This window comes from Lissotriton vulgaris, chromosome 7, assembly GCF_964263255.1.
Source record: "Lissotriton vulgaris chromosome 7, aLisVul1.2, whole genome shotgun sequence".
Classification (NCBI taxonomy): domain Eukaryota; kingdom Metazoa; phylum Chordata; class Amphibia; order Caudata; family Salamandridae; genus Lissotriton; species Lissotriton vulgaris.
Genome location: NC_141695.1, coordinates 1,090,949,840 through 1,090,970,746, shown reverse-complemented (window position 1 = coordinate 1,090,970,746; position 20,907 = coordinate 1,090,949,840). Strand labels below are relative to the sequence as shown.

The window sequence follows — 20,907 nt, the reverse complement described above, 5'->3', positions numbered from 1 at the left end:
TAAAGGCAATAACCTTTCCGGTCTCTGAGATTGTTAAATTATAGGTAAATTACGGTGTACCAGTTTATTTGAAACAGTAAAACAACAGCTGGAGCTGTGTGACGGTATCAGAACACGCTTCAGGCAATACGCAAGAGTGACAGCATTCCACTTTGTAATTATTAAAACATTTAAATTAAACAATGTGGAATGGAATTGCTTCAAAGTTAAATATTTTAAGGCATGTTGTGCGTCATATTTGACTAATTATTGTACATACTCTTACATGTAACCGATTACATCATCTCTTGCAATTATGTTGTTACTGCTGGAGCGAATTTCGTTTGCAAATAAACACGCTTTCATTAAAAATTTGTAAAATTCTATATTTAAATAGCATATATACTAAATGCCAATTTTGTAGTAGATAATCATTCTTACATGTTAGAAGTATTTGGGTGAAGTACAAACGTACAGACTTAACTTAGCCTAACGACTAGTGCCATTTTAATGGATGGTTCATGTTAACATTGAAAGGTTTGTTTTTCATATTGAATAGTTGTTTGAAATCAATGTTTTCTCTTTTGCTGCAAAATCTGTAACTTTCCAGAAGCTTTCTGTTAGATAAGTGAATAGGCATTTGTTTGTATAAGATGACTGATAGTGAGATTCTCACCAGGAGGAGAGAAGGCAAAAGGAAGGATGACTCATGAGAAAAACTGTCTGGACTGCAGAACGTGGACCATGCATCTTTTCAAGGACTATCATGTAAAAGCCCATTGTACAAACATATAAAAATTGTGAGTTGACCTTCCAAGGAGCTTATTACAATCCAATTGGCTGACATGGATGAGAACGGAGAAAATGTTAACATCTACATTGTGTGTGCTTGTTCCTAGAGTTGATCCAGGATTTCTTTCTCCGACTCTCTGACTGGAGACTCATCTTTGAGTTTCTTATACATCTCTACATGAGAGGTTGCTTAGCCTAATTCTTTGATGTTTGCTGATCCATAGCTGTGAATTCTGGCTAACTTGATATGCTACAGTTTTAGGCCTTTACATTAATTCTCTCATCAGAATGCTTTACTTGGTATATGAACTGACACCTTCCTCTAATAAATTACAAAGTTTAGATTGGGAAATTTCCTTTATTGATTAAGTTTGCTGTATTATACCATTCTGCGCCCGTCCGCGCCTGGACGCGTGCCCAGCGCCAGCGCCAGGACCCCTGGCCCCCGCAGACACCAGCCCACCCGCCGGACCTACGACACCACCGAACTAAACGCACTCAACACCGGCCGGATCCCGGGATGCTACCGAGCCACCGCAAGGCGCACCCACGGACCCTTTAGCTGCCACTCCTGCAAGTTCTCCTGCATCCGCACCTGCACCGCACCAGCACCCACCAAGCCGAGAACCAGCAGCAACCACCTAAAGTGCATCCTGCTCAACACCCGCTCCATCCACAGACACGCCGTCGAGCTCTGGAACCTCCTCGACACAACATCACCAGACGTCGCCTTCCTCACGGAAACCTGGATGAACGCCTCCTCAGCGCCCGCCATCGCCATCGCCATCCCAGACGGTTACAAGATCATCCGGAGGGACCGCAGCAACCAGACCGGAGGAGGCATTGCCATCATCCACAGGAACACCATCCGCATCACGAGCAACTCCGACGACACCCTCACAACCGCCGAACACCTGCACTTCCAGATCCACACCGACCCCTGGACCACACTCAGAGGCACCATCATCTACAGACCCCCGGGACCACGCACACAATTCAGTGAAGACATCGCCGACTTCATCAGCCCGCACGCTCTCCCCTCCGCTGACTACATCCTCCTCGGGGACCTCAACTTCCACTTGGAGAACAACAACGACCGCAACACCGCCACCCTGCTGGACAACCTCGCCACCCTCGGTCTCAAGCAGCTGGTGACCACCCCCACCCACTACGCCGGACACACACTCGACCCCATCTTCTCCTCCAGCAAGGACATCACCTTCAGCCACGCCACCGGACTCCACTGGACGGACCACAGCTGCGTCCACTTCAGCTACAGAAAGAACACGATCCACCACCACCAGCAACAGGTTGCACACAGAAGATGGAACAAGATCACAGCCGACCAGCTCGCCGCTTCCTTGAGCCAGGACCCCCCCGCCAGCTCAGTGAACCCCAGCCAGGCCGCCAACAACCTCACGAAGTGGATCAGCAACTGCGCAGACGACCTTGCCCCGCTGAAGACCCCGCCCAGCAGACCCGGCAGCAAGAAAGCTCCATGGTTCACCGACGAACTCAAGAGCTCCAAGAGGAACTGCCGAACCCTCGAAAGAGCCTGGCGCAGAGATCCAACACCAGACAACATGACCGCCCTCAAGATTGCCACTCGAAAACACCACCAACTGATCCACACCACCAAGAAAACCGCATTCAAGGAACGACTGGACAACAACGCCCACAACAGCAAGGAACTCTTCAACATCGTCAAAGAGCTCTCCAACCCCAGCGCCGGAAACAACGACATCACCCCATCACAAGACCTCTGCAACTCCCTCGCCTCCTACTTCCACAACAAGATCGCGGACATACACAACAGCTTCAGCACACAGCCAGCGCACCCCACGACAGCACCTGCACCCCCTACCACCACCCTGCGCCTGGACCCCGATCAACACCGAGGAAACCCTACGCACGATGAACTCCATCCACTCCGGATCTCCAACCGACCCCTGCCCTCACCACGTCTTCAACAAGGCCGATGCCGTCATCGCGCCCCACCTGCGGGACATCATCAACACCTCCTTCGACACCGCAACCTTCCCGGAGAGCTGGAAGCATGCCGGATTCAGCGCTCTACTGAAGAAACCATCAGCGGATCCCACCGAACTCAAAAACTACCGCCCCATCTCGCTCCTCCCGTTTCCGGCCAAAGTCATCGAGAAGACAGCCAACAAGCAGCTGGCCGCCTTCCTCGAGACAAATGGATCCCTCGACTACTCGCAGTCCGGCTTCCGGGTCAACCACAGCACCGAGACCGCCCTCATCGCAGCCACTGATGACATCCGAGCCCTGCTCGACAACGGGGAAACAGCGGCCCTTATCCTCCTGGACCTCTCCGCGGCTTTCGACACTGTCTGCCACCGCACCCTAGAGCAGCGCCTCAGCAACGTCGGAATCCAGGAGAAGGAACTAGAATGGATCATCTCCTTCCTCGCCGGAAGGACACAGAGAGTCTGCCTCCCCCCATTCAGATCAGAAGCCACCGAAGTCATCTGCGGCGTTCCTCAAGGCTCCTCGCTCAGCCCCATCCTCTTCAATGTCTACATGAGCCCCCTTGCGGCCATCGCACGCCAACACAACCTCAACATCATCTCTTACGCCGACGACACCCAGCTGATCCTCTCCCTCACCAACGACCCCGCCGCCGCCAGAGCCAACCTTCACGAGGGGATGAAAGACGTAGCCGAATGGATGAAGAATCGCCGCCTGAAACTGAACTCAGACAAGACGGAAGTCCTCATCTTAGGATCTTCGCCCTCTGCCTGGGATGACTCCTGGTGGCCCCCTGCCCTGGGCAGCGCGCCCAAACCAACAGACCACACACGCAACCTGGGCTTCATCCTGGACTCCTCCCTCTCCATGACCAGACAAGTCAACGCCGTCTCCTCGTCATGCTTCAACATCCTGCGCATGCTACGTAAGATCTTCCGGTGGATCCCCACCGAGACCAGGAAGACAGTCACCCAGGCCCTCGTCACCAGCCGACTGCACTACGGCAACTCCCTCTATGCCGGAACCACTGTCAAACTCCAGAAGAGACTCCAGCGAATCCAGAACGCCTGAGCAAGACTCATCCTGGACATCCCCCGACACGGCCACATCTCCGGACACCTGAGAGACCTACACTGGCTCCCGGTCAACAAGAGAATCACGTTCCGACTCATCACCTACACACACAAAGCCCTACACAACCAAGGCCCAAGATACCTCAACAGCCGCCTCAACTTCTACACTCCCACACGCCAGCTTCGATCAACCAACCTCGCCCTCGCCGCCGTCCCCCGCATCCGAAGAGCCACCACAGGAGGAAGATCCTTCTCCTACCTCGCCGCCAAGACGTGGAACTCCCTCCCGACCCACCTCCGCCTGACCCAAGACCACCTCGCCTTCAGGAAGCAGCTCAAGACCTGGCTGTTCGAGCAGTAGCGGACCCCCCCTCCCCAAGCGCCTTGAGACCCTCCGGGTGAGTAGCGCGCTATATAAATGCTGTGATTGATTGATTGATTGATTGATTGATTGATTATTAACTTTTATTATAATGAATATTGAATTCTATTTTGTAATCAAATATTGATTACTGGATTATATTTACTTTAATGCTGAGATCTATAGGATAAATACTTATTGATTAAACAATGAAAAACGAAAAGAGTAGAAAATGAAAACCTTTTAACTCATTCTAATTCTCTTTATTGGCTGTACTAAAAGTCTTTAATTATTTATTGTTATGTGTTTAATGTAGATGATTGCTCCTTTATACTTCAACATATTGACTAGCAAATGTCCGTATGACCAGGGGTGAGGGTTATTTAATGGTTATCCATGCAAATTGAGATATATAAAACCCTGCTCTCTCAGTACTTAGCTCATTGGTTATGCAGGCCCTCTGTGAGGTAATGATTGGTTTTATTGTGGAAGGATAGATGTAAAATGCTTGGCTTTGCATGTCTGCAGATTGTGAGTGAAAATCTGGCAGATGGTGAGGCAGAGATGAATAATTGATAAAGAACGAAAACATTGACAAGCTATGTCATCTTTGGTACAATAGAGAAATAAATGCACTTTTTCTTGGGCTGGTGGTATTCTTCAGAGGCAACATGAGGGGTACATTAAGATAAGGAGCGAGAAATGTACAGGCAATGAATGTTTAAACACTGCCTCTCCCCATGTAGAATCATGCATATGGACTTTCCCTGGTATAGCTCTAACAGTGGCACATGAGTATCCTGCCCACCAGGTCTTCTAGGTTATTCAAATGTCAGCTACTTCTAGGGTGAAAGATGCTGTTTCATGTTTTAGAATGTGTATGGACATTGCCTTGGTCAGTCACAATACCAGTATAGAAATGCCTATCACTCTCAGTTTTAGCCTCTGTGCACTGAATCCTTTGCATGAGAATAATGATTGGTCATCAACCCTTATCTGTGCTTACCATATTGATCAGGTTGGTCTGGTGATCCCACAAAGTTAATTCCAGGAGAGCCCCACTGTCATGCTATCACATAAGGTATAACAGGAGTTATCAGTTTTAAAACCTTAAATAAATCAGTACTTTGCAATGTGAAAACATTATCGTTGCGAACAATGGGAAAAACACATATATGCAATGAGTTACTTTGAGATTGAACTCAACTGAACTCACTAGGAGTTAAGGCCGTTAGTCCCTACACCAATTAATGACAGCTAGCACAATTTTACCTGGCTCAGGGGAGCGGGGTGCAAAGGTGCACTTTAGCTGTCAAATGGAGCCATCAACCAGGCTTGCAGTGTTGTAGTGGTTACCTTAGCAAAAAGGTACTTGTTAGGCAAGTTGAGCAAAACCCTTTGGAACTTTAGCAAGGACCTGGCCCTGTACCAGGAGTCTCCTGGCAGGTTTGATCTACCTGGTCGGTTGACTAGGGTGCAGAGGTGCTCTTGGCTAACCATGGTGCTAAAATGGATCCACGGTCAGAGGAGCTGAAAGGCATGCTAGGAGCAGGTACAAACAAACGCATGTTCATTACGATGGAGCCACAGGGGTGGATGCTCATTTGTGCAGGTGAATCTCTTCTTGTGAAGCATTGAGTAAAGCAGGTTGTTTGACTTGCCAAGAACAAGCCATGGTACCTGCAAGCACTCCGGTTGTGGAAATCTTTATCCAGAAGACAAGGAGAACATTGTAGAAAGCTAAGCCTCACTGAGGGCAGGATTACAGTTCCCAGAAGCCACCTTCCCAAGGACTTTGAGCTGCCCACCGGACAGCTCAGGGAACAGGACGTCAAGTTCACGGACTTATCGGTCTGTGTCTACCGACTACAGGGGACTAATTTCTCTAGCCCGAAGGAGTTCTTTTAAAGTCTGGAGTTTGCAGAGGGATTCACCTTCCTTTTGCAACCAGACTCTTGCCTTGGTCGAGTCAATATCCAGTGGAAGCAGGCTGGCTGCCACAGATGTAGAGCTTATCGCCTATCTTAGTGGAGTCCTGCCTTCTCGTGGAAACAGGTCTCTTCTTGTTATCATGTCGAATATCAGGTTCAGGTGTCTGGGGTACCCTTAAATCCTGGATTTAGTTGGTGTTAATGGGTGTGAGGACTAGTAGCCAATGGGTATCTAGTCCTGTGGCTAATCTACCCCAGTAGTGATGACATCCTGTGGGTGTATGTCACTAAGACTAGTTAGAGCACGATAGCCTAAGTTCATGATGGCCAAAACCATCCTCAACTGTACACCTCAGTTAAAACACCCTAGAAGTGTGGTCTGCCTGCATAGCTAATTTCCAGCCTGCCCAGAAAAACAGTGCCTGTGGCAGGGGCAGGCTTTGTCCTTGAGTGGGGGACAAGCTACTTGTCCACTGGTGCCAGTAAAGTCTTCAATGCTCATTGCTGCACTGGTCTAATCACTATCCGACCTGTGTAAGAGAAATTGTCACCTCCTGCTCACACAGGTGGTGGCAGTGAAGTCTTTGTTGCTTATTGCTGCACCAGTATATTCACTAGTCAACCTGTGTAAGAGAAAGTGTCACCTCCCGCTCACACAGATCTTTGTCTCTGGCTTCTGGGAGTAGAACACACTCCACTGCATGAGGTCAGACTTCTGTCTTGGCAGCAAACCTTTGGAAATGCCCGCCAAGGCACGAGAACACTGGGTAAACTTGGTACACACTGTCTTAAGTGCCACTCAGGTACATCTTGGTAAACCTCAACACCACCATGGTTTCTGTGGTTGAAAAGCACAGTGTTGGACATCAAACATGAAATAAATCAGTCAGGCCATCATGGAGCATGATATATAGGCAAAGCCCATATGCCAGCCCATGTTATCTGATGGACCGCTGGTCGCTTGCAGTAGAATTACATTAAGAAGGCTACCACAGCGCAATATATTCTTGCACAAAAAAAATCACCACACATATAATATTAAGCACCCTGCCTCCTAGGCTATAAGAGGTCTGTCATAGGGGTGACTGACATTTATTAGATGCAGTTAGGCAAGCTGCTTGTGCAAGGCAGACATGCCAGACCTGCAGACTTCGGTTTTACTCGGGTCTCTCAGGGTAACACAATAAATTCTGCAGCCTTAGTACCGCTTTTACATCCCTGCCCTGGGTACAACTGGTACTACATACTAGGGACCTACAAGGGTATAAAATACTTGCCAATTGGGTATACTAATTTACAGTTACAGTTTAAGGGAAAAAGCACTGGTGGGACCTGGTTAGCAGGACCCAACACACTTTGAGATCAATTACCACAGCAACTAGCATAAAAAATGGGGGGAAAACATCTGCAAGAGGTCCAGTTTACTACATCATATGTGGGCTGCACTGTGTATTTACACCACCCACGTATGTTTGCTGTGCTCCGACTGGATTGCAGATCAAATACATGTCTGTGACACAAGGCAAGGAAAAATATCTTTGCTATGTATTGAAACTCTATTTTTATATATTCATAAGTCCATCTTAAAGAGTCCTTCATAATGCCATAGGGCAAGATGCTAACATATAAAAATTGGACTTACATACTGGTTTAGTATGCTCTCACAGTGAAATACAACCCATACCCCATTGTACTTTGTAGGCTTTGCTAAAGCTTCCCATGAACATGCCTATGTGGTATTAAAGTAATTAATTCCTATCTCTGCTCAAGAAAATTCTTTGAAGTTTTTCCTGACTTAATTTTCAAAATCTGATTTAATGGTGATATCAGTTTTTACCTGAATTTCGAGAAAAAGTTGAAATGTGCTTTATGCTTCCTGTACCAAAATTGGCCTAATTCAAGTTTTAACACTGATGCCTTCAGAGATGCATACACCTAATTGGCTGGGTCACTTAACATCTCTGATTTAGAGAACAATAGCCTACATCTGTTCAAAGGAAGAGCAATTATTTTTTTTAACTGTTGATCACTTAACAAGGAACAGACTTGGTGCCTAGAATCCTGCCTTAAAGAGCTATGGGATGCAGCACTGACCAGGAGGAACTTTTGCAGTACTTTGAAAAAACTGAAATCTAGTAATTTCTTCCACTTCCAGAGGACCTGGACAAGATGAAGAGGGATGACCAGGGAGGTAGCTATTAAGGTGTAAAATAAAACTAGGGGGCATATTATCAAGCACAGAGTTAAAATTATCGCCGCTTTAGTGGCGACCGCCGCTAAAGTGTCGCTAATGGGCTTGATAATATGCCCTTGAGAATTCCAATAGAAGCGCATGTTGACACCAAAACATGGGCTTCTATTGGAATTCTCAAGGGCAGTTTTCTACCGCTAAAGCAGTAATAATTTTAACTCCGTTTCTTGATAATATGCCCCCAGGCTTCTTCCACTTGGAGCTTTAAACTCTACTTAAAACTAGTTCACTGGAACATTGTAATGTAGGTATTTAGCCTTGTCGAGACGTGCCTGGCTAGAACTTCCAGCCTTGGGCCCCTAGAAAATTTTGGCTTCCAAAAAAGTAAGTAAATCTGAAGCTAAAACCCTGGACCTGGGTGGGGTGGCAAATATATCGACATGTGAAGTCAAACTCAGAGGCTAAGAAATCCAGATTTACCCTATTTAGAACTTTTAGAGGAAAATCCAGTGACTTCGGTGCATGCTAGATGATGGTGAATCTGAGTCTGAGGGACCATCACATGCTACAGTCTTCAACCGTGCTCCACTTGAAGACTCCTTCCATTTCAGAGACAAAGTATGAAGGTATAAACTTTGACCGAGATGACCCACTTCCTCCATTGGAATCAGTCTGAAATTGCACATAGGTCCTTTGCCCATTGAAGTTTTCTCTATTTTTCTAATATGGTAGGGGAATTTTAGGGTGCTGTGTTCTTAACTTTCTTAACTGCTAGTGCTGCTGGAACACACTTCAATCATGACTGCCTGTAGCTTGTTCCATATCTACCTGAGGTTGAGCTGAGATTCTCTCAGAACTGGGTGTTATATTTTGCCACACATGGTCAAGAAGCTAAGATAAATTCTATTTACTTACATTTCTGGTAAAGTTAATTGCATTTGCCAATTTGAGACAAACATTTACACGCCGATAAGTGAACACACCATTAAACTCGTGGCTTTTAGGCACAAAATCAATGAAAGAAACAAAAGCATTCTTTTAACTTTCTAATCCGTTTCATTCAGGTTCTCCAAAAGGAAAAGAAAAAAATTATTTTACTAATACGCTACAATAGTTGCGATGAATGTGATTCTTTGCAATCTTGTAACTCCAGGCAGCATTCCAACAGTATTTGTTTGCACTCATATCACTTAAGGCTGTGCCTTTCAAGTGTTTGAAAGAGCTGCCAAGAAAGAATAGGGGGATCTATTAATCTGTTTAATTAAGTTCATCCACTTCACATTATGCAAAGACAAATTAAGTAGGATTCCTGGAAGCACAGCAAACATCTGTCATAGAAAATGAACATTCCTGATAACTATATATATTTCTCTATTGACTGATTTCCAGGCAGCCGCGTGGAAGTACAGAGTGTCATGGAGCACCGACAAGTAGTACATCATTTCAGAAAGGTGGCATTTGTGAAAGTAAGCATAGCCCGAAGTGGCACGTCATTTGTACTACTGAATTTAAAGGGGAAGACCTTCCCTAAATGTCCCTCTTGAAGCAACAGAACACCATTCTCAAACCATCTGCCTTACGCACTAAGGGGCATATTATTAAGAACGGCGTTAAAATTAACACTGATTTAGTGGCAGGAAACTGTCGCTAAAGCGGTGATAATGGGCTTGATAATATGCCCTTGTGAATTCCCATAGAAGGTTCTGGTGTGAACCTGGGTTTCTATGGCAATTCACAAGGGCATATTATCAAGCCCATTGTCGCCGCTTTAGCTGCAGTTTCCTGCCCCTTAAATGGTGATAATTTTAATGCAGTTCTTGATAATATGCCCCTTATAGCCTAAATAGGTTAATGAAGGTTCAAGCGCATCCCCACATGCTATACAAACAGTGGAAGTTAGAAGAAAAAGCTCCTGAAGTATCCTGGGAACCACATCTGGGATTTATGTAATCCGAGCTATGACACAGTAAAAAACAATATTAAGGTTCCCAGTATTCCAGCAAAGTGTAAAACCACACAAATTAAAGGAGTAACACAACTGGGAACTAATTGGTCAGGGAGAATGCCAATTAAATCATGAAAGCAAAGTACTACAAACTGATTAGTGATTACCACTGCCTTCAATATATGCATAGTGTGGTATTTTCTCCCTATTTCAAGTTCTACATAACATGAGAATTCTGCATAATTTTCTATGTTCCAGTTTGCAAATCTCAGAATGATATTGTATTTCTACACACAAATCCTGCCTGGTCCCATAAATATATGTGGGAAAAAGGATTATATTTTCAGCAGGCCTGTATTTCTGAATTGAGTGTAGAGTAGACTCCAGTTTCCGCCCGATAAAGGATTAACCCCTCCCCTGCTGATGACGGAACTGCTCCGTCATCAGCCGCGGTGGTGCTGTGCTGATGACGAAGCGGTTCCGTCATGGCCCGCCAAACGCGCCTGCGCGGCGTGGATTCCGCGCCTGCGCTGGGCGTTCTATTGAGCGGGCGAGGCCATGAGGGAACCGCTCCGTCATAAGCACAGCGCAACCGACGCTGGTGACGGAACGGTTCCGTCACCAGCATGCGCCCGCCGCTCGGCCGCCCTCCCCCCTTAGTACTGAGGTGGAATAGCCGCCGCAGTGAAGGGGTTAAAGAGACACTCTGATTAATGCCCATAATTGTTGAGTTCTTCAAAATCAAGTGTATCCCCTTTTCCTTGCGAAGGTCAATAATAGTTTTTTTAATGACTTGATTTCTCGTCAGTTTAAGAATAACATGATTTTTGTTTTGCGAAAAACTTTTGAGTATAGCACATTCACCAAAAATCCAAGGCAAAATGAACAAAAAGAATTGTTACTGTGGAATTTCTGCCTTGCAGTGAGACTGTCATCTCCCTTTGCGTTGCATGCCATGCACAAAGCTGCTCTAAAATAAATACATTAAAAAAAATAATCTACATTCCAAATGTCTCGTGAGTTTTAATGAGGCAGGAAATGGATTGACTCTCCAATTAAAACGTTCTGTATTCTGGTATGAAGCACTGCAAGGGACAACAGACCATCTCAACGTTCCAATTTGTAGTGGGCCTCAATGAGAAATCGGGGAGTGGTTTGAGTTATCTATGAGGTCCGTCTGCACCTCCTAAATAACGGCAGATTGCACAAGAAGAGTGCAAGTTGCCAAATTCGACATCTTACACTGTGCAAATTGTTACTGCATGCCCTCAGCAAGAACTAACCATTCCATCTTATGTGGGTACCAACATCTTCACAAATCATTTGTGAAAACTTTCAGAATTGCAAGGCAGAAGCAATACCACTTGCCCTTTTGAAAACTGCCCTTGAAAACTGAAATGGTTTCCAGTGTTTGAAGTGTCAGACATTCCACACACAATAATTCCTTTTAAGTATCAGGCACTTGGTTGACAAGTATTTTTGTGGGTATGTAACCAGAATATCATTATGAAAATATCATCTGACAGACATATTGTATGCTAAATGTCATGAAATAAATGATCACCCTCTTCGAGTAAATATTAGGAGGTCCAATCAATATTTAGGACACAATATTTTGTCAGGTGATATTTCTGTTTAAGATATTCTAACATTCTCCTATACTGTGACAATGTGTGAATACATTCACAATCCCGTATTAGTGTGCTGAGAAATCTTTTTTAACATTAGTGGCTCCCCAACTCTGACTGTTGAAAATGAAAATAAAACCATTCAGTTCCATTAAAGAGGAAATTGGAAAAATATTTGTTATAAAAAAAAAAATAGAAACCATCATTCCTTGTATTTTTACTGTTGAGTACTGCAGAGCAAGGAAGATTCCTGACGGCCTGAAAGTTGAATAAGAATCAAAAGTGTTTGTGAACACAACTTAATTTGAAAATCAGTGGTCCAATAACAATGATAAATCCTGCTGTGGTGGGAAGATGCTGATCACTGAAACAGCACAAGCCACAGCCATGATTCTGTCACAGCAATACGCAGAATAACAGTTTTTCCACAATCCCTGGAAAATATAAATGTCAACATTTTCTTATTTTGTCAATAAACTTCAAGCAAATTGTAAAAGAAAAAAATAAAGATAATAAACTATCTGAAAGATATAACATTTTCTAGAGCAAAATATGAATTAAGGGGAATTTAATTAACTATTTCCGGTATCAAAAAATAGTACTTTTTTGGATACTTTCAGCAATCGTTTAAGTAACTCATTTTAAGTTCATGTGGTGTTTCAGTAAAATCTTCGTTATCTAATCAAACAGTTGATCAATATATAGCCATCAAAACATTCGAGGAAGACGGATAGAAGAAATAGCTACAATTGAATCCAATCAAATAAAACAGTAGTATGGTTTCAGCACATAAAGACGGTAATACCCTTGTGATATTTACATTAAAAAAAATTCCTGAATGAGAATAAGATATTGCACATGACACTGCATCTATGTTAACCGTAAAGGGCATACACATGATCTTAAAACCAGAGATATGGCACATAAAGGGTGAAAACATGGATGAAGCACCCTATCAGAGACCACATGAGGCGTACCAATTAGAATGTGAAAAAGCCAGCCAGTCCTATGATCAACGATTAACTCATTAAATCATGCTGTGCCCAAAAAAGGATGCACAATTAAACTCGGAAACTTTTTGGCCTTAGGCCAAACTGAAAACCTGTGAATGACTGCTAATTTGACAAAGATACATATCTTCTTAACTCAATTAGAAGTTAGAAACCTCATAGATTATCTATCAATTAATGAGAAATATAGTCTGTTCAACTATAATCTGCATGCAGTATTTATCACCTATGTCTATGCAGAGGTAGATACATCATACTGCCAACAGTTTGCAGTGCTTTACTGGGACTTTACAAGACAATTCTAATTACTAAATTAGTCCAGCAAAAAGGTACCCAAAAAAGTAAGTTATATGAAATCCGTTATGTATTAAGTGAAATCATGCCGGTCACTGTAATTTGGTCATAGTACTTTGTCTGTTGACACATTCTGTGTAGTCAAGCAGAGTAAAATATTCACATACCATGAAACAATATTTTTAAAAATGCACTCAATTGCAACTGCAAAACTTTAACCATTCAATAGCACTGTATTTCTGAACACGCACAATTACCATTAATTTTCCTAGATCTGCGGCCCGTCTGCACGTTTTAATCAAACCAAAGACTATCAAAAGCACAATTCACCAAGTGTGCTTGTACTGTTTGATAACAAGCAAACGGTTTTAAAATGCCAATACCTGGATTAAACTTGAGTTTCATGAAATACTGCAGATAAATGTCACCAGCTCGGTACATAGAAATTCCTCTTTAAAATTCAGAAGACATCACTCTGCAGCGCTTTGTAAATTGATATAGTGCAGTCGTCTTTTAAATGTTACTGCCAGGGCACTTAAGAGGTACACAGTTAAGGACACTGAACCAACACAGTTATTCCCTTACCTTTATTTCTTGTAATGTTGAGTCTTGCTGAGTCCTAAAAGGAAAAGGAAATGTAGGTAAGTAGAATGCATTGCGTGAAGTGATAAAACAAATCTACATCCATATAACCCAAATATAGCCACTATCACTCAGCATGGGAAAATTCATCTTGAAGTGAGGTTGTAACAAATGTAAGGCCTTATATTTATCTTGTACCTGTATACAAAAATGTTTTATTAAAAATGTACTTGATAGTATTAAAACAATTCAGAGGGCTTTCCCGTGGTACATTGGCTTGAAAACAAGTTAATCTAGCAATTACACAGTGATATAACACTATTATAGGCCATAAGGCCTAATATTGCTGCTAAAATTGAAGTAAAAATGTTATAGTCTACGTTCAATATTGATATAGGTCTATATGACCCACAGCTCGATGGGGATTTCCCTGGTTTCAGAATCAGGATTATTAAAGCATCATTCCATGACGCAGGGAGATGTCAGTAATTGTTGAAGGCAGTACTTATCTGTATGAATAAGTGATGTGGTGTGTGTATAAATGTAAAGGTGAGTAAGTGGCAGTGTTATTCAATTTTTGGGTGATTGACTAGGTTTTTGAGTAACTCTTTGGGTGAGTGGCAGTGTGTGATTGTCTATATGTGTGCATGAGTGGATATATCAGTGGCTGTATTGATGAATGACTGCTTGTATGAACGACTGTATGGTTTAGTGGGTGGATGTGTGTGTAGACGTATGAATCACTGAGAGGGTATATACTAACTGCTATTGGTGTGTCTATGGTTTCGATATTGGTAGTCTGTATTTTAGAGTGGGTGTATGAAAGGTTTTATTAGGCTGTGAGGAGGTGCATCAGATGATCATGTGGATGATGTCATCAGTGTGGTCACCAGTGATGTCATTTGAGATGTCATCAGTGATGTTACTGAACATGTCATGAGTTATGTAATAAGTTATGTCATCAGCAGTGCATTGCGGGGGCGCGAGTTATAGTCAGCTCTTCTAACTATAACAGCCGAATATCTGGTTTTATATGAGTGAAATGTCCAACTAACTATAACGTCCCTGAAACCTATGTTATTTCAGTGAATATATATATATCTATACTACTATTACAAAAGAAGAACTTTGAGGCTTTGAGGCGGGTAAACTCGGGAACCACAGCACCAATCCACACACCCGATACATCGTTGGAATCCTCAGGGTGTGCAGATGGACATAGGCTATATAAAGTTAAAAAATACGTTACATTTCAAAAATTTACATTATAAAAAAAGTAGTCCCCTCGAAGTAGCACCGGCCGCGACCTACGAGCTGACGTCAAGAGCACGGGGTGGAGCGGCGTCCAGGAGCGGTGGACATGGCACGGGGGAGGAGCGGTGACGAGCGTCGAGGAGCGGCGGCTGAGGAAAGGCAGCGGGGGTCGGGGCAGGCGGGGGACAGGGTGATGTAAGGCTCCAAACTACCACGATCACGCTCATTAGTTTTACCTCAAACACAGCTCAGGAAGTTGAACTGCAAAGCGCCAGCATTTCAGCGTTGAGCGGTGGACTGAGGAGCGGCGGCTGAGGTACGGCAGCGGGGGTCGGGGCAGGCGGGAGACGGGGTGATGTTAGGCTCCAAACTACCACGATCATGCTCATTAGTTTTACCTCAAAGACAGCTCAGGAAGTTGAACTGCAGAGCGCCAGCGTTTCAGATTTAAGGGTCATTAGGTTGACACGCGGGCATTATGTTACCATGATGGAATCTCGGCACACCAAGCTTCGTCAAGGGTAAACCCCGCTCAAAGAGACCCATCAGGCGAAAGTGATCCGTCAACCTCGGAGCAGTGTTTAAATGTGCCCTCTTTTCGTGGCACTTTTCATGTGGACGGGGAAAGCAAACAGCCCGAAGCGCACTGCTGTGACTATCATATGTCGCCTTTTTAAGGCTCCCAGGTACAATGTCGGTGCAGGCGGGGGTCGGGGCAGGCGGGGGAAGGGGCGGGCGGGGACGGGGAAAGCAAGTAGCCCGAAGGAAAGCCAGGAAATCTGGTTCGGTTTATCCCCACTCTAAACATATGGAAATGGTAATTTCCAGGCAAAGGCTGGAGTAATAGCTGCAATACAGTGAGACGGTTTTACATTATAGTGCACTGCTGTGACTATCATATGTCGCCTTTTTAGGGCTCCGGGGGACAATGTTGGGGCAGGCGGGGGACGGGGCGGGCGGGGGCCCGAAGTGCTGGACAATGTCAGAGCAGCCGGGGGTCAGGGAAGCCTGATTGCTCCCGGACAAGGTCGGGACGGGCTGCTAGTATATATATATATACACACACACACACACATATATATATATATATATATATATATATAGATATATAGATATATATATATAGATATAGATATATGTATATATATGTGTGTTTGGGATTATATCTGAGTATGAGTGGAAGTATGATGAATGTGGATTAAGGTGATTTCCGCGGGGGGGGAATATATATATATATATTTTAGTTTAATACAGAACCCTATCCTTTTGGCTTATAAGGGTCCCTCTCACATTATTTCTCTGCCTAAAGTTTTATTTCTTACATCAGTTTGTTCTCCGAAATATTCTAACTCTTCTCTTACAATGTTACATGAAGCATACACTGCTTCATTGGAATAAATATAGGACTTTCTAAACCTTCAAGACATTTGACCATGCCACAAATGTAATAACCCAAAGATTTTAAAAGTGCTGCAAGCTCAGAGAAGCTCAAACAACATAAAAATAAGGCCCTTCAGGGGTTGTCTTATCTATTTTGTCACTGTCTTCATACATTAATTGATTAATATTTTTCCATGGTATGAAAAGCTGTGACAGGCACAGGTTTCCAGGTGTTCATTGGGAATTGTATACAACTATTTTTTTGGGTTCCTTTTTCCTTCTGTGAAGAGTTCTGTATAGCAGAAGTCCACACATGTGGAGTGGAGCATCCTGTGTAATTTAACATTGTTTTCCTTTAGGAGCACAACATTTTTCTCAATGGAGAAATGTCTTCCTCTACACCCCCAGCAAATCTAGGCTTAATCAATTCCTCTTTCTGTCCTGGAAGGTGAATTACTATAGACATTGCTCGAGTAATTTTCCGACTATTCCTAGGGGAGAGAGAGTCAAATGGGGTCTGTGAATGCCCATAAGATTCATGCTTGCAGGTTTTCCTAAGCCTCCAAGGCAAACCACATCTTTAAATGCCCACTTTACACCCCTCAAGTGGGATTTAATACTGTGGATTTCTCCACACTCATTACAGAGAAACAGAGAAATGTACAACAGCAAATGAGTTTACACCCACCAGGAATCACTTTATGAATTCGTAGCAGACGTAAAATTAGGTTTAAAGCCAAAAGTACATTTGTGTTATAGGCCTTTAGGTTGATTTTGTTATTATTTTAAGTAAACAAACAAAAGGTTTCCTTACTTTGGAAATTCACCTAACACTAACACCATGCCATTAACTCAACAACATTTGTGTCTGAACATATTTTGGAACTAAAACTTTTTCAAAATCATTTTGGAATTGAATGTTTGTTATTCAGAAAGAAAACGTATGTATTATTCTGCAGGAGAACAATTGTGAATACAATGGCAGATTGCCATCTCTACGTGTGTGTCTGTTCCCTCATAACATGTAATTGTTTTGTTGGAAGGGCAGCAATTACTATCTTTATTCAGATTGATAGGGAAAGCACTCAAGCTTTTCTCTAGGGATTGCACACATTATTAAATCGTCTGCTTTTAAATGACTCAAGGTGAAAATTCGCTAATTTAGTTGACTTCATTTATGTCACCTCTTTTCCCTATAGTAAAACGTACTTATTGTTTCACCAATTATCTAGTAAGTACTAAAACCCCATATACCATAGAGACAGGTAGACTTGTACGATGCAAGCAGTGGGTCTTAAACCAGTAACAGGTGCAGCAAAATAAAGAATTTCAAGTGAACTAGATTTCAGCTAAATGTAATGCAAGTAACTTATGAAATCTTCATGCTGCTCTGGATAAAATGGGCCACTGGGTGGCTGATAACTGTGCTGGATTAAAGCTCCCGTTTTCGGTCCGAACAGAATTTCAAGGTGTAGGTTTTACTGCACACAAAAGTACAGGGTGTGATTAAATCTTAGCATCATTTCTCATGCTAACAGCCTATGAAAAATGGTCCCAGGCCCTGTCACAGAAACAGGCAGAAATAATTGCCGTAATGCTACAACCCGCATATTATTCCAAATGCCATTCCAAAATACTGATATTTGCATGGTAATCCTTGGGTGATGCTAGAGAAACTGCAAATATTGATCAGGCCCAAATGTTTAAAAAAACATTCGTAAGAAATCTAAGTCTGAGAGTCCCAGGCAGTCAGAAATTATTTAACCCTCAACTGTAACAATTAGTTTCTAAAACCCCGCACAATTTGGGTACAGCAGGCAAAAAAACTGGAAACCAAATAAACTTTTTAGCACTTGACTCTCAGAGTAGTGAGGCAAAGAGTCCAAATCTTAATCGGAGTCGGTGCCACAGGCCACACAGTCAGAATTTAGGAATACAACAACCAATATTAATAAGTAATTTGGTAACTTTGCTTTCCTTCAGCGCATTTTCTGATAAAAAGGAAACATACTTTATTACACACAAAACCAAATACAAAGCACAAATTACCAAATATGCTCTCTCTGACATTAGAAAATGCAAATGCTTGCCACAGTGTCCAAGATGGCGGAGTGAGGACGCCTTAGAGCACAGCAGCCGCCGGGGCTCCTGTTGATCCGCCCGATTCCGATGTCTTGGGGGTTATCCAACCCTGCAGGGGGCCCCACGCTTCTGGATTCTACCCCCTGGGCTTAGCATTGTCTAAAAAAAAAAACAGCGAAATTGCTTTCTTTCTGCTTTGGAGCCAAGGGGTTACTCACGTACATCGGCGTGCTCTCTGCCTGTCGGGAACGGCTGGTGTTTTCTGTGGTGTGGCTATTTTGCTGACCTGACCTAACTACATTGCTGTCTTGCTGTTCTGCTCGAGGGACGCCGAATGCTGTGGCTTTTGGCTGATACGCCGTTTCTTGCAGCAGTCTACCTGGTACCTGATTCACCCAGATCGGAGATCTGTGCTCAGCTGGTCGGGGCTGCGGTTCGGACGGGTGAGTGTGCCTCGGACCGCGGAGACAGAGAAGGAGAAGAGCTTGCTGAATCTGACGATAATAGAGGCGATGGCCCCAAAAAACTTGCCCAGGTCTACTCGGGCTACTAAAACTGTACTGACTGACCAAGCGGCAAAATCACCAGCCCGGATTACAACTACGACCACGACCACAGCTATGATAACAACGATGACTCCTCCAACTCCGCCGGTCGTCATAACAAAATCATCAGCTGGAGCTACGGAGGATACGGGGGAAAATAAACAGGTACTACGCCCTCCTGTATTGATCGTTGATGATATGCTTTCCTCTAAAGTAGTATTAGCTAAAACTACCAAACAAGCAAACACTAACTTGGACCCTACTTTAGAAGGGAATAGGGGAGCACCCTTAAATTTGGAAAAGGAAAGCGAGAAGGAGGGGTCCCGGGAAATTATACATCGTGATAAAACTGATACATCTGGCATAGCGGCTCAATTAAGTACAGCAGTGATAGGAGATGGCTCTGACTCTGTCCCTCAAGAGACTAATATTTCTTTAGTCAAAGGCAAAGGGGACACAGCTGATACCCTAGAAACTACCTTGGGGAAAAGTGCTACCAGCTTGACAACTGTGACTCAGATTGTGCTATCCTCCGGAGCGGGGGTGAAGATCGCAATGTCGAGGATGAACTCGAAGACAAAGGAGATTCTTCTTATGAGGGCTCTGAATATGAGGAAGGAGAAGAGTATGAAACAGGGGTAAGAGCCGATGTAGAAACAGCTAAATATATGGCGGACCGAAGGGGAAAGGCTAAACAAAAAAAAAAGTACAAGAATAGGAACAAGAAAGGGAAAAGAATACCAGCAGAAGGTTTATCCTTAGTCAACCCTGTTTCAACTATGAAAAAAATTCTGAACCTGGATAAGAGCCCTCTTAAGTAATGGTTCCAGGCTAAGCTTGCGAGCTCTCACCCATCGCTGCAAGACCTCCCTGCACCTGCACCAGCATTAGATTTGGATGTAGATTCGGTTTCACTCCCTAGTCCTACGTGTCTGGCGCCTAGCCCTGCACCGGAGACCTCCCCTGTAAGTCTTGAAATATCAGACCATGACCCCGGCATATCAACTTGTACGCTTCCTGTGCGCCTGGACTCCCCTAATGGCACCTTGCCAGATGGTTCTGAGAAACAGGGTACTGAACTTTCGTCTCTCGAGATAATCCTACATACTTTAACTTGCCATCGTGCGGAGGCACAAGAGAATTTTCTGCAACTACGAGGGGACAATACCAAACTACAGAACTCATTGATAGAAATGAACTTTAAATTAGGCGGGATGTCACAGGAAATTAAGGACCTTCAGCAAAGAGTAGTTGGTATCGAAGAAAACTCAGCTCACATTGAGTCTTCTCTGAAAGATCACGAAAGCTAGATTCTTGCTCTACAACTGAAGGTCGAGGACCTGGAGAACCACCAACGTAGATCTAATTTGAAACTTTTTGGTGTTCCGGAAGGCGGTGAGGGGTCTGATGCAAGAGCATATGTGGTGAAATTATTAAATAAAGCTCTACCTGATTTAGATGACTGGGACTGGGATTCTCAGGTTCAGAGATCCCACCGTCTTACCCCCTTTCAGAAGAAAAGGGATAGCAAATATCCTAGACCCTTTATTATTTATTTCGGGAATTTTCTGCTGAGAGAGGCAGTAGCTCGTAAAGCACGCCCCAACTCTCCCATAAAGTTTGAGGATATGTCTTTATTTGTTCGTTCAGATTTGAGCAAACTCACTATGGATAGGAGATGGAGATTAAAAAAATTAATAGATCCTTTTAAAGTTACTGGGGCACAAGAGTTTTTGCAGGAGCCTGCCCGCCTTAAAGTCATCAAAGGAGCTCATACATATTACTTCTCGGATGAGAAAGAAGCTCAGAGCACACTATCTAATATGAGCTAGACTTTGGGTTTAACCTAGAAACTATTATGTATTTCT

General features: G+C 43.7%; 1 protein-coding gene across 1 annotated transcript in view; it reads right to left on the bottom strand.

Annotated features, from left to right (window-relative positions):
* Positions 1–20,907, bottom strand: part of FSTL4 (follistatin like 4) — a 2,088,981-nt gene that overhangs the window by 1,859,817 nt on the left and 208,257 nt on the right. Inside the window, exon 3 of the mRNA XM_086931534.1 lies at positions 13,782–13,815. Within this exon, the coding sequence (XP_086787660.1) occupies positions 13,782–13,815 (34 nt within the window). The remainder of the gene's footprint in view (positions 1–13,781; positions 13,816–20,907) is intronic.